Consider the following 25,904-nt stretch of genomic DNA (forward strand, 5'->3'; position numbering starts at 1 on the left):
CCCCAAAACATAACCAAGCTTCCTCTGTGTTTCACAATAGGTATGGTAGTGTTTTCTTTGAAAGCGTCCTTGTTTCATCTGTGGACATAGAGCTGATGTGAGTCCAAAGAACATTCTTCCAGAAGCATTGTGGTTTGTCAAATGCATTTTAGCAAATTCCAGACTGGCTTCTGTATGTTTTTCTTTCAACAGTGAATTCCTCCTGGGAACTTCTTTCATTGTGCTCACTGTTACTCAAAAAGTTACAGATAGTGTAATCGAACACTGATGGACCTTAATCTTGGAGTTCAGGTTGTATTTCTTTAGAAGTTGTCCTTGACTTTTTGTCTACCATTCTCATTATCCTTCTGTCCATTTTGGGGTCAGTTTTCCTCTTGCAGCTCTTTCCAGAGGGGAGGGGTTGGCTACAGTTCCATTGACCTTAAATTTCTTAATAATATTTGCAGCTGTTGTCACAGGAACTTCAAGCTACTTGGAGATGGTCTTAAAGCCTTTGCTTTTGGTTCATGTTCAATTTAGTGCATAAAATGTCTTGGCTTAGTGCAAACCACACTCACAGCTAGAGCCCTAGCTCAGACATTACCAGTTCATGGTTGTAATAGTGAGGGCCTATCCCCACAGTATCAGGGATAAGGCAGTTACAGTGTTTCCTGTACATAGGAAATATAGGTGCGAACAAGTGCTGCAAAATGTTCGACTGTTACAAACAAAGATTCATAACCATTTCTCACACTGCGCTTAATGCTTTTTAAAATTCATGCTGTGAAAACTGCATGGCGAACAGCATTTTTTTAAATTTACTTCATTTGGTTGAGCTTTTGTAATTTGTACTAGCTGAACTTTAAAGTGTTCTACAGTATATTGAGTCACTTTAATACCATATACTATTTAAATATATCTATTGTCTTTTGCAGTGTATTATTACATAACCATGGACTTTATAACCAGTTTTGTTGTTATTTGTCATACACTGGTCACGCTGTTTGTTGATTATTGCACAGACCCACTAACCAAGTGCTTTGATCATGAGTGTCTTTTGGGTGTACTGAAGTCTCGGTACACAATCTTCGTACCTAATACATCTCATAGTATATTCTAAACCAGCCTTATGCATTCTAAGATTATGACTGCACCAGCAGTAATAGGTAGCTCAAAGACAACTTAAATATACTTTCAGCAAGGGCTGTCAACATTTTCTTTTTAATTTATACTGACTTGTTTTAGGCATTTAAATTATATCATAGCTTTGTATTCAGATAGCAACACAACCAAAACTTTGTAGTATGAGGTTTAATTAATATACCTGTTTAAAAAATAATACTTAGTTTGCATCCTTGCTTGTCTGCAATGAATGGATGTCTTTTGTATTCATACATTGTCATTTATTGTTTGGTTTATTTCATTTATTAATGATTTTATTAAAAATCATAGTTATGGTTCAGTTTTCTTTTTTTTTAATCACAAAGTGCAGCTGTATGCACAATAGTAGTAATTCAATAACAACAGCAGTAATATTGTATACACAATAGCAATAATAATTAAAAATAATATCAACCATTAAGCAGGTGATTTAAAATTAATCACAGGTGTGCAAAATTAAACTCAACCAATTGTTTTAATTGTGAATAGTTTTTTTTTATTTGCATTCATGAACACAATTAAAAATCTAATTAGAATGTTTCAATCATAACATATTTAAGTAAAATTACTGAAAGGAAAATGAGCGAAAATTTAACAAATTTATTCATATATAGAATATTCAAAATCAATTTAACATGAAAATATTTAGTCAGTTTAATATGTTTAAACATAAAAGTAAAGAGACTTTTTTTGGCCTGTTGTTTATTCACTATTTCTGTTGCATACATATGAATCATCCAGCAGTAGTCTGCCATCATCACATCTTTACTCACTACTCCATGATTTTCAGGGAAAAATACCAAATGCAAATCCAAAAAAATTGTCTTTGAGACTCGTTGCAACCCAATTCCTTAAACTTAGATAAACTTGGCTCTACTGTCCCATTCACAGAGAAAACATGGGAACTTTGTATGCCCTGACTGCTTATTAAAAAATATTAAATAATCATTTTAATTAAATAAAATATTTTATTATTATTCAAATGTAATAAAATATTACAAAATATAAAATAAAAAAAAGTGATCATTAAAATAAAATAATGATATTTATTTAACTATAGTGTGAAAGCAATAAAAAAGTATTAATTGACAGGTTAAAAAATGTGTTTTGCAACAAAATGTTACATGATGGAGAAAAATGTTTTAATTGAGCACTCATAAAAATACAAAAATCTAATTAAATAATCAAAAATTTTTTAACATATACTGTGCCTCTGTTATTTATGAATTAACCAACAAAAATGTCAAACATCAAAACATAAATGAAAGGTCATGTGACCAAAACCAATATTATCCAAAGTGGATCTCACACGCCCTACAGCCTCAAAAGGTGTGCCCTGCTGTTATATTGGAATGCCAGATCTAGTAACCATATTAACTAATTTCAGGACAGTTTAAAATTTCCAGTCTGCCTAACCTGGATATCTTTTAGAATGTTGTAAGAAACTGGAATACCTGGGGGAGGGGCTGGAGCCACACACAGTTTCCAGGAAAAGATGAAAACTCCATCTAGATGTATTAGGCAGCAATCTTAACCACTAAAAAGTCTTTCTTATAGCCTTAATATGGCTAAAATCATCTAAACAACATACTTTTTACATCTTAAAAAGAGTTGTTTGGTAATTTATTCACATTGGAAAAAAAATTACTTACACGATGCTAACCTATGAATATGCTCAATTTTTTTCTACTACAGAATGTACATCTTGGCTTTTTTATGTGAATGCAGAAAGTGTTTATTTTAAAATACTGCCTTTAGCTCTGTGATCTTACTTAAAAGATTTAAAGATGTGTAACAAATAATCGTGATTACATCTATTCATGAAGAGTATTGTGCTAGTGGCATTAATCATCATGTTTTGTTCAAGTTTTGCTATAGTAATTTAAGACAAAAGAAAATGAATGTCCCCATTAAGCTCAAGGCTCTCTTTGAGACAAGAATGCTTCATTGCTCGTTATTAATTTTTTATTACAGAACTTTTGCCAAGATGTCTACTCACAAATTTTTTATGCATGCTTGAACACTTGAAATATACAGAGAATGATTTTTATCACTGAAGCTTTTCAGTCTGACACTATAAAAATATCTACATATATCTTTTTGTTACAGTTTTTTTGTTCATCTCATGTGAATTTCCACGTATTTTTTCATCAGACTATATCACTTCATAGCTGGCTGTTGTCAAAAATGTATCAGTTTTAAGTTATTTTTTCATGTAGTACAAAAACCAACTTTGCTGAGGGTATATGTTTTTTCTTGTTAATGTAAAGTGACTTTTTACATTATTGAGAGGCTTTTACTCAAATTTAAAGACACATAAGCACAAAAGATGGAAACCATATTACTTTGGTATCTTGTATGTACAGCATCTTTACAAGACCATTCTTATTGTATGTAATACCATTTCGAATGCATTTATGATTACAAAGGGCAGTTAATCCCCTGGTAGTTCATACTAGTTTTAAAATATATTTACCCTTTATGTGATCTCAAAATAGGGCGAAAGAATCCCCATTGAGACCTGGCTGTGGCCACTACTTTAAAGGTTGTCCTGAAACAAAAACCCAACTGAAAGGTGTTCCCATGCATCCTTATTTCATATTTTTACATACACTAATGGAGAATCCATAGAATGTTCCCTTTATATGTCAAGGGATAATACAGATTACCTTACTGGCAGTCTTTTTTTTTTTAATGTTACTCCATAATCTGACAAATTGCCTTTTAAGTGCTGCTTCTACCTAGGCAATGAAATTATATTATTTTTTTGTCATTTTTTTTGTCCTCAGTTTTTTATTGGATTCCAAAATTGAGAGAAATAACAGGGCAAGGGAAAATATTTTCATATGTAAGTTTGGAAACAACCTTCTGACAAGAACCAAATTATGATGACTAGACCAACGGAGTTTACTTACAATAAAATGTAATTGTAATTTTAAAATACCCAATGAACAAACAGTGTCATAGCAACATGTATACAAAAATATGACCCCACCCCAATAATTCAAAATTGAGTCCCAGAAAAACAGTTTAGGCAGAATTTAAAAAAAAAATTATTTTGCTTTGAATATTTTTTTTCTACGGGATCTTTTAGTATATTTAGAGGTTTGCAATAACAGGTAATCTAGCTGTATGGTTTATTTTGTGGTATATGATCTCTAGAATTATGTTAATATTTTTCATTATTACATTTTATTTTAATGTGATACCATTTTGTTTTGCCATGTACACCATTTTGTGGTCCCTTTCGCACAATGCGGGGCACGAGTGCTAGGGTCAGAGTTTTAAAAGCTCATTTTAAAAGATCATTTTCCTTGATAAATAAATAACCATGTATAATATTTTTGTCTCATTTGTTTAACTGGTTTCTCTTTATCTACTTTTAGGACTTGAGTGAAAATCTGATGATGTTTTAGGTCATATTTATGCATATATAAATAAATAAATAAAATATAGAAATATAGAAAATTCTAAAGGGTTCACAAACTTTCAAGCACCACTGTATATCAAGGGGTGGGATGTATTAGGCAGTAGGTCAACAGTCAGTTCTTGAAGTTTGACAAGGACCAAATTATGATGGCTAGATGACTGGGTCACAGCATCATCAAAACCTGCAACTCTTTTGGGGTGTTCCCCAGTATACCATTGGCACCCAAGGCTCACTGATGAGCATGTGATGGCTAGCCTATCTGGTCTGATCCTACAGAGGAGGTATTGTAACACAAATTGCTGAAAAAATTAATGTTGGCCGTGAAAGAAAGGTGTCAGAACACACAGTGCATTGTGTGGGGCTGCATAGCTGTAGACCCGTCAGAATACCCATGCTGATCCTTGTCCACCATCAAAAACGGATTTAGTGGGCATGTGAGTGTCAGAACTGGACCCTGGAACAATGGAATAAGGTTTCCTTGTCTGATGAATCATGTTTTCTTTTAGATCATGTGGATGGCTGGGTGCTACACTTTGGACAGAAGGCAAGCCAGCAGAGGCAGTGTGATGCTCTGGGCAATATTCTGCTGAGAATCCTTGGGTTCTGGTATTTGCATTGATATTACTTTGACACATACCACTTGCCTACAGATTGTTGCAAACCATGTATAACTCTTCATGGTGGTGATATTACCCTGATGGCCGTGGCCTCTTTCAGCAAGATAATTCACCCTATATCAAGGCAAAAATTGTTCAATAATGGTTTGAGGAACATGACAAAGAGTTCATGGAGTTGACTGGGTTTTTTATTTTTTAATGTAGCTTTTTTCCAATGGTAGGCATTTTCTGTAAGTTATGCCTATTTTCTGTAGTTCAGCACAATAGTGAAACAATGCGCTTAACAGTTAAAACATGTGTGTTTTATGGTGTACTGTGAGAAGGATTACCATTTCTCTTGGTAGTAGAAGGGCTGTTCCAGTTTACGCCTATAAGAAGAACTTGACCAGCTTCCAGAAATATTTCTGAAGAGTGTGTAATTCTGGTCAAGTATGTATTGTAATTAGCGACAGACTCTGTCACACCCACATATTAATTTTTTGCTTTTTTTAAAGAACTGTTATTCTTCTTCGTCTCTTTATTTCTGTATTTATTTAAGATGACACTGAACTGCACAACATTGTACATGAGCAGATTTAAAAAATGCATAAGTGATAAACATTTCTCCACTCTACTTTGCATCATTGTCTGTTTAGCATCTTACAATTATGATTATTTCCATCACAGGAGGATGCAAAGTAAATTGATTAAAATAGAAGGTGCGGAGCTTTCCTGAGCCAGTAGGGTTGTAAGATGTCATAGTCTGTATTGGTGGCATCTGACCAAGACAGGAGCCTAGATGGGACTCCAGAGAGAACTTGCATCAGCCAGTTTTAGAGAAACCAGCTAACGTAACACACAAGTCTTAAAATGACTTGAAAGGACAACTGAGCACATAAAGAAAACACACTCAACAAAAAGAGACACTGGGCTGGGGTTTGTAGTCTGAAGCTTGAAGGCAGAGAAACTAACCACTGCACCACATTTTACTAAATTAAAAAAAAATTGAAGTTTTTAAACACTTAACCTTCATTTTTCTTTAAATCAGTCGATGTAATATTATATGTTTTTCCCAACTATGTAAATATAATTTTGAAGTTGTGGATTATATTTGCCACAATTTATTCCATGTCTAAAATGCTTGGATTATGCTGTCATATCCATGGAAAGATTGATGAAACCAGTTCAAGAAATGAGCATACCATAGATTTTTTCCCAGTCTATCATATGAAACAAAAAATTCCTTAGGCTGACTTTTTTTCTGCTCTCCAAGTGTTACTTTTGTTCTTCTTGCCTGTTGATTTGTTTCTAGCCTGGAAAGTACGTAGCCTGAGGAGGTAGTGTGTTAGTCTCTATTGTGGTGTGTGATTCATGTCAAAATATCTACAATGCCATTAGTGTCAAAGGACCTACACATGGCTAGTTGTCTAGGTTTGTGGGAATTTATTGTAATGCAAGAAGTTGATTAAATTCTGCCTTGTTAGCAAATGTTGAAATTCTTTAAGGGCTGCCAAGCACCAATAATTCTGCATTTTATTGCTGATGGGTGTTGAGAATTTCTTAGGAAGTTTAAAGCAGTGTGTGATTCTGCTTTTCTGCACTAGTGCTGATAGTTGAAACTGATTTCAGCTCTGTCCCTGCCATTGCACAACATGTCATGGTTTCTTTTGATTAAAACAGAAATGCACAACTGCCTTGACCTACAAATAAACAAAGCCGTGTAATTATTATTATTATAACTAATACTATAGCTGCACATGTTTCTATAAGTAGCAAGGTGGTCACGTTAAAGCATACTATAAATAATTATAATTCATTCATGTCTGAGAAGAGTAAAAGTGTTGAAATGTCCATGCTTATTTAGCTTTCTAATTGAATTACTTCTTTAAAATCGCAAATGTTTCCGGACATTGTATTAGCTTGCATCTTGAGTTTCATTTAGATTTCGAAACTAAAACTGAGGTTAGGTAATGAACACAAGCGTTTCTGCTCAGATGTTTTTCATATGATAGTTTTTTCTTTCTAAATTTGTGACCTTTTTCCCTATGAGGAAAGCTCACACTTGGGGTATTGTGTGTACATGAAATGCTTCTTTTAGTGAGGTAAAGTGTTGGGAAGTGATTTGCAGGCAAACCCAAGCCAGGAAAAAACATATTTACAAGTATTCCTAAACATTCTTCACGATGGGAATCCATTGTCTCTTTAGACCTCAGTTTCCTCCAAGAGGCTTTGTTGGTTAAAGAAGCCTTTCATTAGAGATCTTGCTTTACTCGTGTCTGATGTTTCAGGTTAGTTTTTATGTATGGTAAATTGATTTCCAGATTGTTGAATTTGATTAATATATATATATATATATATATATATATATATATATATATATATGCTGTATATATATATATATATATGCTGTATATACAGTGTATGTATATATATATATATATATATATATATACAGTATATGAGTGGTTATGTATAAAATGATTAACAGATCTCAGTCATTCTATGAAAAATCTAATTTTTCATTATATTTTTATATTTCTGTTTATTCATTTTAAAGGCTTTCATGTTGATTAAACATCACAATTTTTACTCTTTTATAATTTATTTTTAACAGAATTCAGATATGAGTAAAAGCTTATTTCAGTTTTATTTGGTCTGTGTATAATGTAGGCATGATAACTTACAGGATGTGACTAGCTGACCTTCAGCTGTTACTACAGACTCCACATGCCAAGAATAAAGGAACAAAATAGCTGGCAGAGAGATATTTTGTGGATATTTGCTCTAATTATTTCTGCATGCTTTTAGAATGTTTTTTCACTGCAACAATTGTTCTGTTATAATTATTTCTGCATGCTTTTAGAATGTTTTTTCACTGCAACAATTGTTCTGTTGGTCATGATTTTTCTATTACTTTTCCCTATTACAGAAAAGAGCAAAGGGCCAAGTCTTATTTGCCAAAATATGTGAGCATCTCAATCTTTTGGAGAAGGACTATTTTGGATTGACTTACAGAGACAATGCTGATCAGAAGGTATGCATCATTTAAGTAAATGTCAATATGTTTTTAAAAACAGACTTAGAGTGTTCTGTGGTTTACTTGGTAGTGAATCTATATATTGTCACGCTTGGGTCACAGATTTGCACAGAGACACAGGAGGTCGTAGAAACAAGAAGGATTTTTATTCAAACACTGCAAACACATGAGCTTAAACGTGCTCCATGACAAGTCAGAGATGACAGTTCCGCTAGGAGCAGAAAGAGATAAAAGCAAACAATCAATTCCCAAACTGACAGGCGCTGCGCAAGGCTTATAAGTCGGCGGAGTACCGGCGAGGCTTGTATTACGCGTTATAGTGCAAGGATAAGGAGCAATGTGAGGGTGGTAGTCAGTGTTTCAGGGTTTGTGGTTTTCCCAGGGGCGTCTGTATCTATTTGGGGTGCGATCAGCCCTCCAGCTTACAATATATAATTTACTAAGCAGCCAACCATGGCATGCAAGACAGAGACCATGGGATATGCATGACAGAGGCACGCCTGCCAACTCACAGAGCCCCACCCTCCAACTCTAAGACCATGAGATACGCACGACAGAGCCCCGCCTGCCAACTCTAACCCTCCTCCCGCGTCATGGGATACACACGACAGAGCCCCGCCTGCCATGTCTAACCCTCCTCCCGCGTCCACCCTCGCTCTCGAGGCATGCACACTGCCTGCTCATTTACCCGCACGCAACAGCTCACCAAACACAGCCTCAGTCGCTTACGTCTCTGCTACAGTCCACATGCACCTCTGAGCCACGTTGAATTTTCATTGTTCTTTTCGGTTTCGGCTGCTTTTCTATATACTAAGTCGACCATGGCATGCAAGACAGAGACCATGGGATAGAGATACACACAACAGAGCCCCGCTGGTCTAACCCTCCTCCCGCATCATGGGATACGCACGACAGAGCCCCGCCCGCCAAGTCTAACCCTCCTCCCGCGTCCAGCCTCGCAAACCATTTTACACGCTGCATACAGTGATTCCCATCTGCGACAAACATGCTTATTCTTAGATGGTCCTGCAGGAACAGGGAAAACCTTTGTCTACAAAGACCTGATTCACACCATACTAAGAGCATAGTGTTTTTGTTGGCTTGCCCGCCTGCCCGCCCGCCTGACTGTTACCAGCATTCACCGCAATGTACTGGAGTGTAAAACTGTCGCAGCTGCTACCTGACAAACTGTCCTTATTTCCTGGATTTCCCTGACCCCATCAGATTCAAATTTGCCTTTTACTTTTACATGCAGACAATTTCCTGTTAGATTGGCCTTTGCAATAACAATTAATAAGGCACAGGGCCAAACTTTCAAAAAGATGTACCTGTATCTGCCAAAACCAGTTTTCATTCACGGACAATTGTATGTTGCTCTCTCCAGAGTTCCATCTTTTCATTCACTCAAAGTCGTATCCTCAAACCCACCCCATTTGGACAACTGTGTCTTTCAGGAAGTGTTCACACATCAATACATAATTATGCAGCGTAGTAATCCATTATTCCATTAAGTATCTCATGCAGGGCCATTTAGAGTTAGAGCTTATTCAGGAAACCATGATTATAAGGCTTGAACTAGCCTTGTATAGAACATTGATTTATTGAATTATATACTTACACTTGGCTATTGTAGAGTCTAGAGGATGTCCATGTGAATATTGTTCAATTTTTTTTCTTCTTCTGAGAAATTGCCAATTGAATGAGTAAAAACCATAAGAATTGTGTTAATTCTATTTAAAGGTTTAATGATGCAACAACCCAGTACTTTGTAAATACACACTGAAATTCTTTTGAAAAAGTGGCTTAAGTGGTAAGCTTCCAAACTTTCCAAACAAAGTGTTTCAGTGCCAGTTGCAGGGGTAGAGAGTATTCTATTATTTATTGTTGACCAGTCCCTGACACTTGATGAATATGTAAGGTCAGTCAGCCGCTCGTGTTTCTTTCATTTAAGAAATCTCTCAAAACTAAGAAATGCTGTTTCAGAATCAGAATTGAAGATGCTTGTTCATTCTGTTATTTCCTCACGGCTTAGTTACTGTAATGCTGTTTTTAAAGGTTTGAGCAAGTCCTCTCTTTCACTTCTTCAGTTAATTCATAATGCAGCTGCCAGACTCCTAACTTGTGCTAGCCGGAGTTATCATATCACAACCCCAATTTGCACACACTGCACTGGCTCCCAGTGTTTTATAGAATTCATTTTAAAGTTTTGGTACTTACTTTCAGAGCTTTGCATGGACAAGCTCCTGAGTACCTAACCAGCCTGCTCCAATGCCATACAGCTTGTTGGACTCTGAGATCTGGGCAACAAGGCCTTCTTGTTGTCCCACGCACTCGGCTATAAACCTGTGGGAATCATGCCTTTCAGTCTGTGGCACCAAGACTATGGAATAGGCTGCCTTGTGGTCTGCGTGGAGTCGAGTCTGTTAATTCTTTTAAAAAACAACTAAAAACATTTATTTTTAAACAAGCTTTTAATCAGTGCTGAATAGTTCCGGTTTGTTTATTTATTGTTTTTATTGCTTTTGTTTATGTTTTGTTTTAACTGTTGCATTTGTACTGTATTTACTGTTCAGCGCTCTGTGACCTTTTGTCTATATAAATAAACTACTACTACTCAAGTGAATTTCAATATTATTAAAATAATTTTATCATGTTAAAAAATGCAACAATAATTAAATAAGGTGACACAGGAAAAGGTAAATAATTTCAGTTTACTCCAATAAAATTCAATTTGTATTTTTAAGCTCAGCATGCTGCACATGATTTAAATATTGCTAAAATCAAACACAAATATACAGTATATTAAAAAAAATCATAAAAAGCGATGAGAAATACTATGAGTGGTCACAAACATCATCATTACGAATGTCAAAATATAAAGTAATGTCTCATGTTGAAAAACAGTACAAACTGTACACAGTAATGTTGACAATCATTAAGTAAGGTTCAGCAAACAAAAGCTAAATAATTTGATTTGCCAATTACAAAATACATTTTTATGTATAAGTACAGCATGCTGCAGACTATTAAAAACAAAACACAAGAGATAACAAATTACAATGTTATGAAAACATAATAATAGGGTAATAATGTCTTGGCTTTGTACAGTTACAGAAAGACTGTGCCCACATCAACACATTTAACACACTGATGCTTGCAGTAGAGTTTGATTGAATTATAGTTATAGGCACTTGGTAAGTCTAAGGCCTTAGACAATAACATTAGCTGCATTTCAAATCTATTTTAGCTTTTCTGGCCACAACAAAGTGTTTTCATTAGTATTAATTCGATTTGTACATGAATGTGTTTCTTGTGTATTGTAACTGAACTGACATCCCCGGAACAGACATTACAAATGATGTAAATATGCACTGTCTAGTGGAAAAATGCTCTTGAAATGGTAGGACCATTTTCTTTTTAGTAAGAAATGATAAATTCATTACAATTCCCAGACTTAAACATTGAATATGTTCTTTGTATAGTAGGCATCCCCACTTATGTTTACTTGTTCCCTTGCCTAGGCCTGTTGGACTGAATAGTGTTGCTGGTAGTGAGGCAATATTTTTTACTTATCATTTGCTACCCTTTGTTTTTGACTGCCTGATCAATTTTCTTTCCCAGCTAATGAAATTAGCTCCTAACCCATAAATTGCTATAAAAATAATTGGTTATTCAGGGTCCTTGATTTGTAAACCCTTACTCCAGCCAGAGAAACCTGGTTATTAATCCCGGAGAAACCAGGTTAACACACGCAAGTAACCCAGTTATTTGGCCATGTAAACCTATAGTTAAGGATTTTACAGTCTACACATGTCTATTACACACTTTTCAGCAGGCACAGGCAGAAGAGTCCAGAAGATAAACTGTGGCAAATTACTCAGGCTAAGGCGAACGTATTATTCGTTCTCCTGTTTGAAATAATCTAGCTCAATATTTCAGAAATTGCTACGTTTTAGTTGATGAGCTAAACGTATAGTGCTAAGCTCAGCAACAAAATCTCAGGAGAATTGTTGGGTAATGGGTTAAAAGTACATGTGTTACATGGTCTGATTACTAAAGTAACAAGTAACCTATCATAATAATCATTTTACTGAATGAAAAATAAAAATACCTAGGTTGTTTTTATCCCAGCTGCATTGGCTATAAGGCAAGAAGTAAATGTAGTGGTATGCCAGTTGTACAGCCAAGCAGAAAAGAGTGTGCTGCGTGCAATCCAGTAATAGAAGCATATTATTAAAATGACAGTCTGGTTTTAACCCAGCTGTTTGCTATAGATATGTTCAAAGAGTGTGATTGGGTGTTGCAGCAGCTAGTGTTCATATCACTTTTGTAGCTGAGTTTGAGGATGTAATTAGTGTATGGATGTTATTTACTTAACAGAGCATGAAGGACTAAACATATTTATAAAAATACAAGAAAATGACCACCAGCTTCATGCTTGCTAATGATAACGTTTAACTCTTTTTTGAGCAGTTTAATAAAATTGGAAGTTTTTTCCACAGGAACACCCTAGAAGTGTACTTGTGCATGTAAACTGTGATTTTTAAGAAGCCATGTTTTGCCTTAACCCAGGGGTCCTCAATCCCAGTCCTGGAGAGCCGCAGTGGCTGCAGGTTTTTGTTCTGACCTGGTTGCTTAATTAGAAAGCAATTCTTGCCAATAAAGCACTAACAAGCTATGAAATTAAATTAACTCTGCTATGTCAGGTCATTCTCATATCCTAGATTTTCTTTCCCTTTCTATCATGCAAATGATTTGAAGGCTAAAATGGACGAGTAATTCTCAGTCCTTCACTTTTTTCTCTTCATTTTTCTTCCAAGTATTTAATTAAACCCAATAGTGCAGATAAATACACACAGGTGCAAATGTAAATAAGCTAAATGGAGAAATGCTGCTCTCTCTTGTCATTTGCATGTTATTGATAATAAGGAGCAATTAAAATAGCTGTTTAAGACAATGTTAAGCAATAAGGGCTCAAAATCACTAAAGTGAAGCAGAAGTGTTACTTTAGCAATAAGTGCTTTTTATTAAGCAACTGGGTTGGAGCAAAAACCTGCAGCCACTGCGGCTCTCCAGGAACGTGATTGAGGACCCCTGCCTTAACCAGTTGTGGTAGCAATCAAACATATTAATTAAAGAAAGAAATATATTCTGCTTAATAAAACCTTTTCGAGTCACTAATCTGCCCAGAGAAAGTTTGTCCATCAGTTTCATTTTACGCTTGCAACATCAGGCTGAAGAGGGTACATCTATCACAGCAGTGTGTTACAGCATGGTCAAAATGATCAGAGAAATAAGGACATAGATCTATTTTATAACACATAAATTTGAGTAACTATGCTGAATTAATTCTTACATATCATACTTTGATTGGTTAAAAGACATGAAGTGCTTTAGCATTGAGCACAACCAGTCTAAAATAAAACTCTTAATATCTCTTGAGATTCAGCTCTTATCCTTTTGTGAAAACTGCACACATGTCAAGTAGCAAGTCTTACTAGGTGCATGAAAGAACATTACATTAGCCAATTATTTGAACCATCCTGTTTGTTTAGTTGACCACTTCATGACATTTTAAAACAAATGCTTGTATATTTCAATGTGCACTGCAAATCAAAATATTAAATTATGGTTACCTCTTAACTATTCTCTCACATGAGTCATTCACCTTATCACGGTATTGTTGTATATATATATATATATATATATATATATATATATATATATATATATATATATATATATCATGTTGACTCATATAGGGGTTAAGTGCTATTGTAACATTCATGGAGCTTTCAGAATTCTTTTTTGTTTCTGTTTTTCCTCTGACAAGTTTTAAAAAGCCTGATTGTACACACATCTGGGCACGGGTCCTCTGTGAAACTTTTACTACCTTGGTTGGTGCCTCCTCAAAACTGAATGCCACAAATCTTTAACCCTCAGAGCCAACCACATCAAATTTTATTTTTGCATCATTCCTATTCATTATTGATCAAAGACTTCTCTATGTAAAGCAGATGCTTTGCTCAGCTATTGGGTGTGAAAGGCAAATTCTAGGCACTCTTGAGTTAGTATAAAATGCAGAATGTGACATAGTGACATTGGCACAATAAATGTTAATAAATAACTTCAAAGACGTCAGGAAAATGACCTAGTAAACACCTTTTTACATTACTCTACAGATGACTATGACAAGTCATGACACATCAGTAACTGTGATTAGTACTTGCTTCTTATTTGGAAAGGGGACCAGGCAATATGATAAAATCCATCCATCCATTTTCTAACCCGCTGAATCCGAATTCAGGGTCACGGGGGTCTGCTGGAGCCAATCCCAGCCGACACAGGGCACAAGGCAGGAACCAATCCTGGGCAGGGTGCCAACCCACCGCAGGACACACACAAACACACCCACACACCAATCACACACTAGGGCCAATTTAGAATCGCCAATCCACCTAACCTGCATGCCTTTGGATTGTGGGAGGAAACCGGAGCGCCCGGAGGAAACCCACGCAGACACGGGAGAACATGCAAACTCCACGCAGGGAGGACCCGGGAAGCGAACCCGGGTCTCCTAACTGCGAGGCAGCAGCGCTACCATTGCGCCACCGTGCCGCCCAATATGATAAAATGCATCAGTTAAATGCGGAAGAGGCTTATAGTTATGTGTGGACATGTGATAGTGGTAGCTCCAATTCTGCTGTAGGTGGTGTTTCCTTGCAGAGATTTCTGAAGTAGTAGAATGATGACTGTAGAGTGAAAAACTATTGAGATAAACCAGCAGAACTCTCTCACAATCACTTCATATTGTGCTTCTTAAATACAACACTATAGTCTACTAATGAATTCATCATTCCACATTCTTCTTTCTGTATGAGGTTTTCTATGACAGTTATGATTTTGTACACTTTTTAATTTGCTTTCTGCTTTGCACATTTTCTTTGATTTTTCTTCCCCATAGAGATTTGTCAATTTAAAATCAATGTAATAAAGTTGTAATTATTTGAAGCTGTGACACACTGCCAACTTACTTTTTCAAATGGTGCTGAAAAGTTTGTTAGATATTGTGTACCGTTGCTAGCATGAGACAAGCGGAAGTCATGGCATGTGACATCACCATTGTGACAATATAAAGGTCATTGCCGCACACTTCCTGGATGGTTAACAAACAAAAAGACTTGTTTGTAGTGATGGCGTGTGTTTTTTAACTTACAGCTTAGAATGTGTTTGCATGTTTTTTTCAACTTCATTTTGGAATTGCATTTTAGGCTTTGTTACCTTTGCTAGTTTTGACCTAACAACCCCTGCTTGCTATTTTGAACTTGATTTTTGTTTTTTGAATGTCAGTCTCTCAATATGGGTTAGATTACTTCCTCTGCCTTTTCCACCCCAGCAGAACAGGAATTGTAGCTGAATGGGAAGAATAAAACTGCTAGCCAGACTGTTTACTACTAGAATCACTAGACTAACCACCTAGCAGTTACTCAGTACTCAGTCAGTGTTCTAGAATGACACATAGAATAATAAAGCATTGAATGATGTTAGGCTTCTGCCAATAGACCATACAGAACAGCCAAAATAGAAATTGTTACCCCATCAGGTACTGGTACTCCATCAGGTAAAGGGGATGAGACAGAGTATAGGAGTCAGGTGGAAAACTTTGTTTCCTGGTACAGAAAGAATTATCTGCATCTTAACATCAACAAAACCATGGAACTGGTTATTGACCTTTACCACTCAAAGAGCCTCTATGTCTGGTCACTATTCAGGGAATGAGTGTAGAAGTGTTACACTTTTACAAATATTTGGGGGGACCACATCAATGATAGGTTGGACTGGTCTGGTAACACAAAAGAACTGTATAAAAAAGGGCAGAGCAGGATCTTTTTTTCTCAGGAGACTGCATTCCTTGAATGTGGGTAGTGACATCCTTCACATCTTCTATAACTCTATGATGGTCAGTGTAGTTTTATATGATGTGGTGTGCTGGGCTGGTTACGTCACTTCAAGAGAAGTCCACTGAATCAACAAGCTAATTTAAAGGGCAAGCTCAGTTATTGGAGACAGTCTGGATATCCTTGAGGTAGTAACAAAGGAGATAATTTTAAAAAGTGCCTTTATGAACAATGCTACACATCCTCTTTCTGTTAAGTTTGAAGATTTCTTTCTTTTTGATTTTTTTTTTTTTTACTCTTAGCCATTCTTGTTTAATTTTCTTACTTTTTAGCCATTCTGATGTGTGTTCAGACCATGGTCTGTCTGTCTATCTATCTATCTATCTATCTATCTATCTATCTATCTATCTATCTATCTATCTATCTATCTATCTATCTATCAATCTATTCATTGTGGACGCTAGTGGTCACTGTTGCCCCTTAAACTCAACAGACAGACACGCAGGACAGAAGGTAAAAGCACCAAGAAGATATTTTAATTCTTTTTTCTTCTTAAACAGTGCCCTCCAAGCACCACAGCCACAATAACAATTAAATAGCACCACAATAATCTCAGTATTCTCTTTGTCTTTCTCCTCCACACCTCCCAGCAAGCTTTGTCCACCTCCACCCGACTCTGGCAGTCCTGCTGGGTTTTTAACAGTCCTTTATATAGTCCTTGACCCAAAAGTGCTTCTGCTCTTGCATCTATGTGACCTGCCAGCTTTTCTGGGTCAGACGAAGAATTTAAGTTTTTGATCAGCCCAGAAGTACTTCAGGGTTTCCGTCCTAATGATCCACTAGTACTTCCAGGCTAGGTGAGAAGTTTGTTTCCCACAGCGTCCCCTGGCGGCACCAACAGTACCCAGCAGGGCTGTGTTGCCAAACTCCATGTCCCATAGTGCCCTGTGGGAATCTGGGGCACCACTGCAGTCCAGGGAAGCTGCCATCTACCGTCTTGCGGGAGACATTGTCCTAAAAAGGCTGCCTTCTCCCATCCTTTCATCTCAGGGGTATCCTGGCCAGGTTGAGCTGCCAGCCATCTCTTACATCTATCTATCTATCTATCTATCTAGACACCCATTAGCATTTAACTATTTCATTTCTTGCTGATAGCAGCAGAGCATGACTTTTAGTGGCTGTATACTGTATTAGTTATTTTTCTGCTACATAAAAATCAATTGTTTTTGTTGGAAGTAACTAAACCAACACTCTAATGAAGTGGCTGTGCTGTATACAAGTGTGGAACACACCCAGAGAGAAAATACTTTACATTCTTGTAAAAGGCCACCCAGAAATATAAGATTTCAGCAGCATACATTACTTTGATTTAAAATAATAAGAACCAAATATGAAAATACTTCCATACAATTTAATTTTATTTAGATTCCGTTAGTTATATACAATATGACCACTTAAATAGAAGGGAAATGAAAATGTAGTCACAGATAGGAGACTGTGGAAGTCAACAATAAAATAACTGTTTTATTGGGAAAAAAAGAAAGACATGAAAAAATATAAACCTAAAATAATCAATGAAATTCACGTTATGTTAAACAATGATTATCAAAAGAAAATAAGTAGTTAATGTACAAATTTCAGATTCAGAATCACTTTTATTCACCATTAATGTACAGGAATTTGACTTGGCAGATTTGGAGCTTCTTATAATATAACACAATGTTATGCTACTTATGTTATTTGTATGTAACTTTACAAAAAAGAAAACTATACACAATACTGCAGAATAGTACCATTATAAAGGAGATGTGCAAATGATAATGTGAAAGTGAAACTGTGAGTGTGTAAGTACATGCGCACACATACTGTACATGCACATATATTATACACACACACCTTCATACAGTATATAACAGAACACATGAATATGCAAAGAAGACTAAGTTAAGGCTAAGTTACTGGTTTGAGAGGGCTATGGCTGTGGGAAAGAAACTGTTCAGGTGTTAGTTCTAGTTGGCCTGAAGAATTTACTAGAGAGCAGTTTTGGAAGCAAGTGATGAGCTAGGTGGGATGAGTCCATGGTGATTTTTTGACATGGTTAGTGACACAAGATGTATACAGCACACCCAACTATTTTCTCAGCAGACCTCGCAACATGCTGCAGTTTATTTTTGGAGTGTGCTGTTGCTGAACCAAACCAGACAACAACAGAAAATGTGAGAATAACAGAATGGCTTTGTAAAATTGTACTAGGATTGGTTGAGAAATTTTTAATTTATTTAGTTGGCATAAAAAGTACAACCACTGCTGAGAGTTCTTAGTGATGGAACTGGCATTAATGTCCCAGCTGAGAGTGAATGTGACAGTTGAGCTTTTTTATTATTATTGTTTCTTATTTGGCTGACATCTTTAGGCTACGTTACAGATATTTATAGGTATTTTCTTAGTTAAGAGCAGAGATTCTTTAAATAACTAGTTTAGAGTAACACAGTGAGACATAGGTGGGAAGTGAACTAGCAACCTTGTGGTGTAGTGATTTAAAGGCTCCCTTCTACCAGTGGTGCTTCCTGGTGAAAGGATGAGGGGTCATGCAGGAGAAAGATAGAGAGATAGACATAATTAAATGGGAGTGGTTTTGGTCTTGTGTTGATTGTTCACTGATGTACTCTGGTTTAATAATAAACTTATTTTTGTGCATTTTGATTTTCAATGCATTATTCGGGCTTTGCAAAGTCAATATGAGAGTAGCTCCTCTCTTTGTAGTCAAAATTGAGGTACTCTGTCGATGGAGTTCTCTTCCAAACTTTGTTTAAAAAAATCCTTCTTTTAAAAGCCCTTTGAACAATTATCTTTTATTAAACAAGCCTTTGAACAGAGATTTAAAGAATATGATTTTTGTATGATCCACCCTGTAATATGTGCTGAATGAATGCATAAAGTATAAGATTAATGTGAGCTCCTGCTTTACTTGTTTACTTAATTCTGCCATTCTCTCCTTTCCCTTGTTTTGCTTTGTTTCATGCAGCTGAATACTCAGTTGTACATGTGGGTGTGGATTGTATATGCCATTTTGGAGTGCAGCATTTAGTTTGGTTCCAAGCTGAGTTCTAGTGAAATTAAATAAAATTAGATCATCTATCATTGGCAGGTTCCTGTAATGATTTAGAGTTAAGAATATTACAGATGTAATTTTTGTACCTATTTGGAATTTATAGCTCTTTTATTTGTGATGAATTTTTATTGTTTTGTCTATTTTCATTTCACATTTTTGTTGTTGTGATCACAGCCATTTTAAGTATGTTTTGCTGCTCTGGCCATTACATCTATACTAATAAAAGGCAAAGCCCTCACTAACTGACTCATCACTAATTCTCCAACTTCCTGTGTAGGTAGAAGGCTCAAATTTGGCAGGCTTATTCATTACATCTTACTTACAAAAGTTAAGCAGGTTTCATTTCGAAATTCTACACGTAACGGTCATAACGGTCGACAACTTCCGCCATGTTGAACTTTCTTATTTATGGCCCCATCTTCACGAAATTTGATAGGCGGCTTCCCTGTGCTAACCAAAACCGATGTAAGTACTTATTTCGGTGGTATGATGCCACTGTCGGCCGCCATATAGAATTTTCCAAACGTTACTAATTTTTCAACTTCCCGTGTAGGTAGAAGGCTGGAATTTGGCAGGCTTATTCATTACATCTTACTTACAAAAGTTAAGCAGGTTTCATTTCGAAATTCTACACGTAACGGTCATAACGGTCGACAACGTCTGCCATGTTGAACTTTCTTATTTATGGCCCCATCTTCACGAAATTTGGTAGGCGGCTTCCCTGCGCTAACCAAAATCGATATATGTACTTATTTCTGTGGTATGACGCCACTGTCGGCCGCCATATTGAATTTTCCAAACGTCACTAATTCTCCAACTTCCCGTATAGGTAGAAGGCTGAAATTTGATACTTATTTCGGTGGTATGATGCCACTATCGGCCGCCATATTGAACTTTTCAACGGTCTTTTTTACTTATGGGCCCATCTTCAAGAAATTTGATACGCGGGTTCCCAACGCGAACTGAATCGTACGTACGTACATATATACGTCCATAGCCTGCAGCTCGGTCACCGTGTGAGGCGGTGTTGGGTCCCCCATCCAAACGTCTCCCATGTTGTTTGCTGCCTGCCTATATAAGGCCATCCGTCGCTCCAGTCTCTAAATTCCCTTCCTTGCTTCGCCACGGGATTCACGTCTCCCTGCTGATAACTACAACCTTTTTATTTAATCCACGGCTTCTCCGCTTTTTTATTGTTCATTTATTACGATTATAGTTATTGTGTAGGTATTTTAGACTTACTTTACATTGTTCAGGTACCCATTTCCTTTATCATTCCAACCGTACCCGTATTAACATGTCTATCGAGGTAATCACCATCGATCAAAGAACTGTCACTTACTGAGTGGTTTCCATGCCCGGAGATGGCACCCACCTTTTCCATTCTCTTTGTTACATATTGCTCGGCCATATCAGGCTCACTCTCGATATCCGGAGGAACATTGTGTCTTATGTATTGAATGACTGGGACAGGTTCAAGGTGTGGACTAATGACGGTACAGGAGATAATTATACTACACAGGAGCACTATAAGAATGAAATGCTTAAGCCCTTCACCTATGCATCTACATGTGAGTTGATGGCTGCCTCTGAATTGTTCAGTTGTCGCTTTCAAGTGTACCGAAATGGCCAAATATTTTACACCTTTGGACAACCGCCAATGCCTCTTAAACATCTTAGATTGACAGGTGACGATTTCAGTAGTGGACACTTTGATGTTTATGAATGTTTAAACTCTCAAAAGCTGGATGTGAAGTTATCGATGAAACTGGTTGTATACTTGCTGCGCTTGACAGATACTGAATGTCTCTTCAACACAAGTCCTACAAATGCTGTCGTAATTGAAACAAACCATGAAACTCATACCGATTATGACAGCAGCAATCCAAGCTGTGAGATTTGAAACAAGATTACTGTTCACATGGCCAACTGTACATTGCATGCTTAAGAGTAAGCTCAGCGCACAGCTTGGTCATATTACAACCGGAGGGCCGAACACACAATGTGGTATACATATCCTTAACAAATAATTATTGGTATATTTTCCCTCAGTTTAAAAAGATTTAAATTTCTTCTTAATAAAACTTTTAAGGCAGTACTTTGCCGCTGAGAAGCGCGGGTATTTTGCTAGTTTATAATAAAAGGCAGCACTATGAGATTTCATTAAATAATCAGTATAAAGAGGGTTGTGCACTACTCTTAGATTTTGGATTCAGTTAGCATACATTTTCTGCAGTGCTAACTAGTATAAAAACCACTTTAGGGAGATTAAAAGTTTGAATGCTTTTGACTTCAAGTTTTAATTTTTGTATCACATTTTGGTATTCTTATTTGTTTGTTCTTTCTGGCTTTAAATCTTTTACATTTTTTTTTATTTCTTCTTTATTTCGCCTTATACAATTTCTTGTATTAGGAATTTGTTCGTTTTCGCATACCCCTTGGGGTCAGAGCGTAGGGTCAGACATTGTACAGTAGCCCTGGAGTAATTGAAGGTTAAGGGCCCAGCAGAGTAGGATCTTTTTTGGCAGTGACGGGGATTCAATCCGGCAACCTTCGGGATGCAAGTGCAGATCCTTAGCCTCAGAGCCACCACAGCTTTTACCACAGGTATTGCCCTTTTAAGTCTCCTGATCTCATTTTCATTTTTTTTTCTTTTTTTCATCGACTGCCATTCTAACTGAGGCAATATAGCTTCTACATAACATAACTTAGTCCATTGTGACAGTGTACATCAGTTCTTGTTTTAAGACTATCCAAACAAACAGATCACAAGATCCATAAAGTAGTGAAGGTAGAAGGCTGCAGGCATATTACCAACTCCAGCATTAGAAATGAGGTGACTGAAGTACTTGAAAATACGGTGTGCATGCCCAACACCAAGATATACTTTAAGTCATTCTGAAATTTTCACTGGGAATAATGCTATTTTTATTTCAAGTTTCCATTTAACAGAATATTTTTCAAATACTGGCCATACTGCATGTCTGCCAATTTTAAACTATGCACTAGAGCTATAATCTGTAATGAAATAGTATTTATTATAATTACACAACAAAGACAGGAAGCCATATTTGTCTTTTAATAATGAACAGCAAGCAAATAGGATACTTTAATACATTTTCCCAAAATATTAGCTGAATTTGGGTAGCCCATTAGCCTGTTCACTGTTTCTGTTGAGTTTGCACATTGTCTTGCTTTCATATGAATTTTCTCTGTGCATATTGAGTTCCTATCTTATCATACAACCCAAATGATTTTTATTTTTTCAACCTAGAAATGAATTTGCAGGAACAGTTTATGGGAAATAGTACCAGGTCTATTACTGACCATCTTTATCTTGTTAGAGTAGATGCCATCAAGGAGCAGTGTGCCATACATTTATATTAAAAAGAAGAACTTTTGTGTGTTATCAGCAACTAGAGTGCTGTTGCAGCCTATAGTACTGCTGGGAGGGGTATCCACATTATGGATAGATACCCACTAGATGGAAGTGCCCCCAGAATCGTATTGAGTGTCTATTGTCACCAATTTAAAGAAAAGGTTAGGCTGATAGGTCAAGGGCCAGGATAGTTCCCACACATCTTTTAGGTGGTAGCATTTAGCACCTCTGTGGGACAGATACAGCCAATACAGCCCATGACTTTTTTTTTTTTAATTTTCTTAAATGGTTAGCGTTAGACAAATTTAGGGATTCTAACCCTTTAATTGTGTATGGGGCTTGGGGATGCAGGTAAACCTGAGGCTGTAAAACAGAGGTATGGACCCCTAAACTACAGGACTTTTGGGGGGGAAGGTGGGCAGTAGAGTGGTCTTAGGGATTGCCCCAGACACAGACTGCAGAGGTTGACTTATATCCTACTTTGGGAGCAGACCATTTCAGGTTGGTGCTGTTCATTGAATTATACAGGGACCTAAAATGGTAAGAATGTTCTATAGCCAGATCTGGAAGTGACATTTTTGGAGGTGAATGAAAGAGCTGTTCTGGCTCTTTTCGTGGTCTTTTACTATAGAACTTTGTGTTTCCCTATTGTTTATACATTCCTTTTGTATATGTTGTATTTTTAAAAACTTTGTATTGGTATTTTTGTTTGAGATACTGTACGCTTGACACACAGAGGGTGCTTCCCCATCACAGCGGATGGATAATTGAGTGAATGTGTAGATATAAAAAGAAGTAACAGTTCATATCAGAATTTTTGAAATCATAGCTGACATTGAGTTTGATTAAAAGGCAGAAAAAGTACAGTTCTGTATATAAATTTAACCAACTGATGTCTGCCCTACTTCCTTTCATAATACAGTTTCCTCATTTGTTCCCCATTCACAACATGAAAGGAATTTATCCCCCAGATAAATGAGTCTCTGAAGGTGAATGTTGGAGCCAAAGGATAATTCATTATACAGAGGCAAAGCGTTTCATTGACCTGACTGCATTATATACTATGTCAAGCTTCCTTTTGGATTAGAGCTTCAGGAATTTAATTAATCCCGGCCCAAATTGAAATTATTAAAGAGAAAATGAGCTTGCATCACATGCATGGAATATTTTTCAATTTCAGTTATTATTGTTATATACTGTATTGTATATGTGTAGATACGCATTCATTTTTTCTTATCAGTTTCATAGCCACAGAGAGCGAGTACTTTTTCTGAGAGCAGATTGTTTTGCGTAGCACTTAAGAGGCGGGCATTCAAGTGTGCCACTCAGCTACAGAGACAATAGTCCAAACCTGTACAAAGTAGGTCAGCAGCAATTTTAACAAATAATGAACACATTTCTTGACGTCTTTTCTATTTATACTTATTTTGATGAATTTCCATAAAGTTGTCCTTCATTCACAGTGTCTAATTTTGTGTGTAGTGTTTGGTTTTTTTATGGTTTCTCGCTTACTGTTTGTCTTTTATTTGGACTTAATGTAAATCTTTATGGAACATTCTGAGCTTGTACGAATGTGTGTATTACATATGAACGTGGGGTCTTGAGGACTTTTTGTGAATGATTGTGTTTTCCCCTCCGTGACTTTGTGCATTTATAGCACCCCAACAAAGTAAGTAGATTCCCTCAGTCCTAATCTTAGGCACAGGGTCTCTTTCTTTTGTAGGCTGTCAATTTTCTAATCTGTAACATTCCAGAGCCTTATATACTATTTAATATTAGTAGGAAGAGGAAAAGATTAATACTCTGCTTTTATGCAGCTGTTCCACTTTGCTTCTAAAGTTCTGCTACACTTGCCTCATTACTTAATGAAATGATTTTGCTAATCATTTAAATTACGTCTATAATGTTATTTCCTAGATGACTGTTTTAACTGTCCTTATAAATATAATAGTGAAACAGCAATCATTTTTCCAGAAAGAATTTTGTTTTCTTTGGAATATCTTTTCCAAGTGCAGGGTAATGTATTTAATTACAGTTTATTTTGTCAAACAATTATGAAAAAGTATTTGCTCTGTTACGGATAATAACACACAGTGGTGATCGAAGGTAGTCTGCTTATTAGTATTATGACTTGGAATTTTACTTTCTTGCTAAAGGCATCAAGGTTAACTCTTCAATTAAATATAGGGTTAGGGTTATACAGCTGTCAAAGACAAGCATTTAGGTAATTGTCTCAGTCTGGTCAAGTGTGTGTGCGTGCATGTGCACATGCCTGTGTGTGTGTTTAAGTGACCAGCGATTATTCCTGCTGGCACAATAGATTCTCATTCTTACAACCCTATAATGTACAAAATTGCTGTGAAAATTAATTGGCAAACAGAAATTAAAAAAAACAAAAATAAAAAATATATATATATATATACAAGTTTAATTTCCTGCACTAAATGAATGATTGTAATTTTTGATTTTGTGATGCTGTGGTGTTCAAACAGTTCAAACTCAAACTTTCAAGCTATATATATTTTATGTTTTATTATAGTAATTTTACAAAAAGAAAATATTTTACTTCAGATCATTCTAAAAAAAGAAACAAGTGCAACAGTCAGTTTTTTCAACACCATTCTGGGATCTGGTAAAACTTACTCAGGCTTTTCTTCTCAAACTTCAACCCATCAGACACTTTTGCTTTTGCTGCTCCTCACATGATGCTCTAAGTAAGCCTCTTAAGTTGAAATTATACAGTAACTGTAGCTGGACCGAAGACGTCCTTAATACACCAAAATAAAGGACAGTTTTGGGAGTTGTATTGCATCTTTAAAATTTTTCCATTTTCCATTCCGATAATTTTTTGCCTCCTTTGCGTTTTTCTTTTGTTCAGCTTTAGTGAGGTTGTGCACTGGCTCAGAAGTGGATATAAATTGTTATTCTGTTTTATATTTCTTACAATTTAAAATACATAACATTAATAATTTTAATGTATTTGATACATTCAGAAATTATGTGGGAAATACACCCCTTTTAGTAGCAAGCAACCCCTTCTAGCAACATCTTTTCAGACCGTGATTATGTACTGTACTTATTTGTAGGCAGTTCCTATACCACAGAATGGTCCTTTATTTTTTCAGTGTTGCATTTTTTATTGCTCACAATCATTGTTTGAGCTATGCACAATAAAATATGTTGTTGCTTCAGTTTCTTACTGTTTAATCCAATTTGGAGCTTAAAGGAGTCAAGACTTGTGACAAGGTACAGAAAATCAGGAGACACTTAGATTCCACAATATGCATGCACTCTACTATGTATCCATCAGTC

The 25,904-nt window shown here is 36.2% G+C and overlaps 1 protein-coding gene across 17 annotated transcripts in view; it reads left to right on the top strand.

Moving 5' to 3' along the window:
• The window catches only part of epb41l2 (erythrocyte membrane protein band 4.1 like 2), a 336,181-nt gene that overhangs the window by 189,677 nt on the left and 120,600 nt on the right, over positions 1 to 25,904 (top strand). For all 17 annotated transcript variants that reach the window (XM_039747445.1, XM_039747453.1, XM_039747452.1 and 14 more), the window contains one exon: positions 8,096 to 8,200. In XM_039747445.1, coding sequence (XP_039603379.1) covers positions 8,096 to 8,200 — 105 coding nt within the window. The remainder of the gene's footprint in view (positions 1 to 8,095; positions 8,201 to 25,904) is intronic.

This window comes from Polypterus senegalus, chromosome 3, assembly GCF_016835505.1.
Source record: "Polypterus senegalus isolate Bchr_013 chromosome 3, ASM1683550v1, whole genome shotgun sequence".
In the NCBI taxonomy this organism is placed as follows: domain Eukaryota; kingdom Metazoa; phylum Chordata; class Cladistia; order Polypteriformes; family Polypteridae; genus Polypterus; species Polypterus senegalus.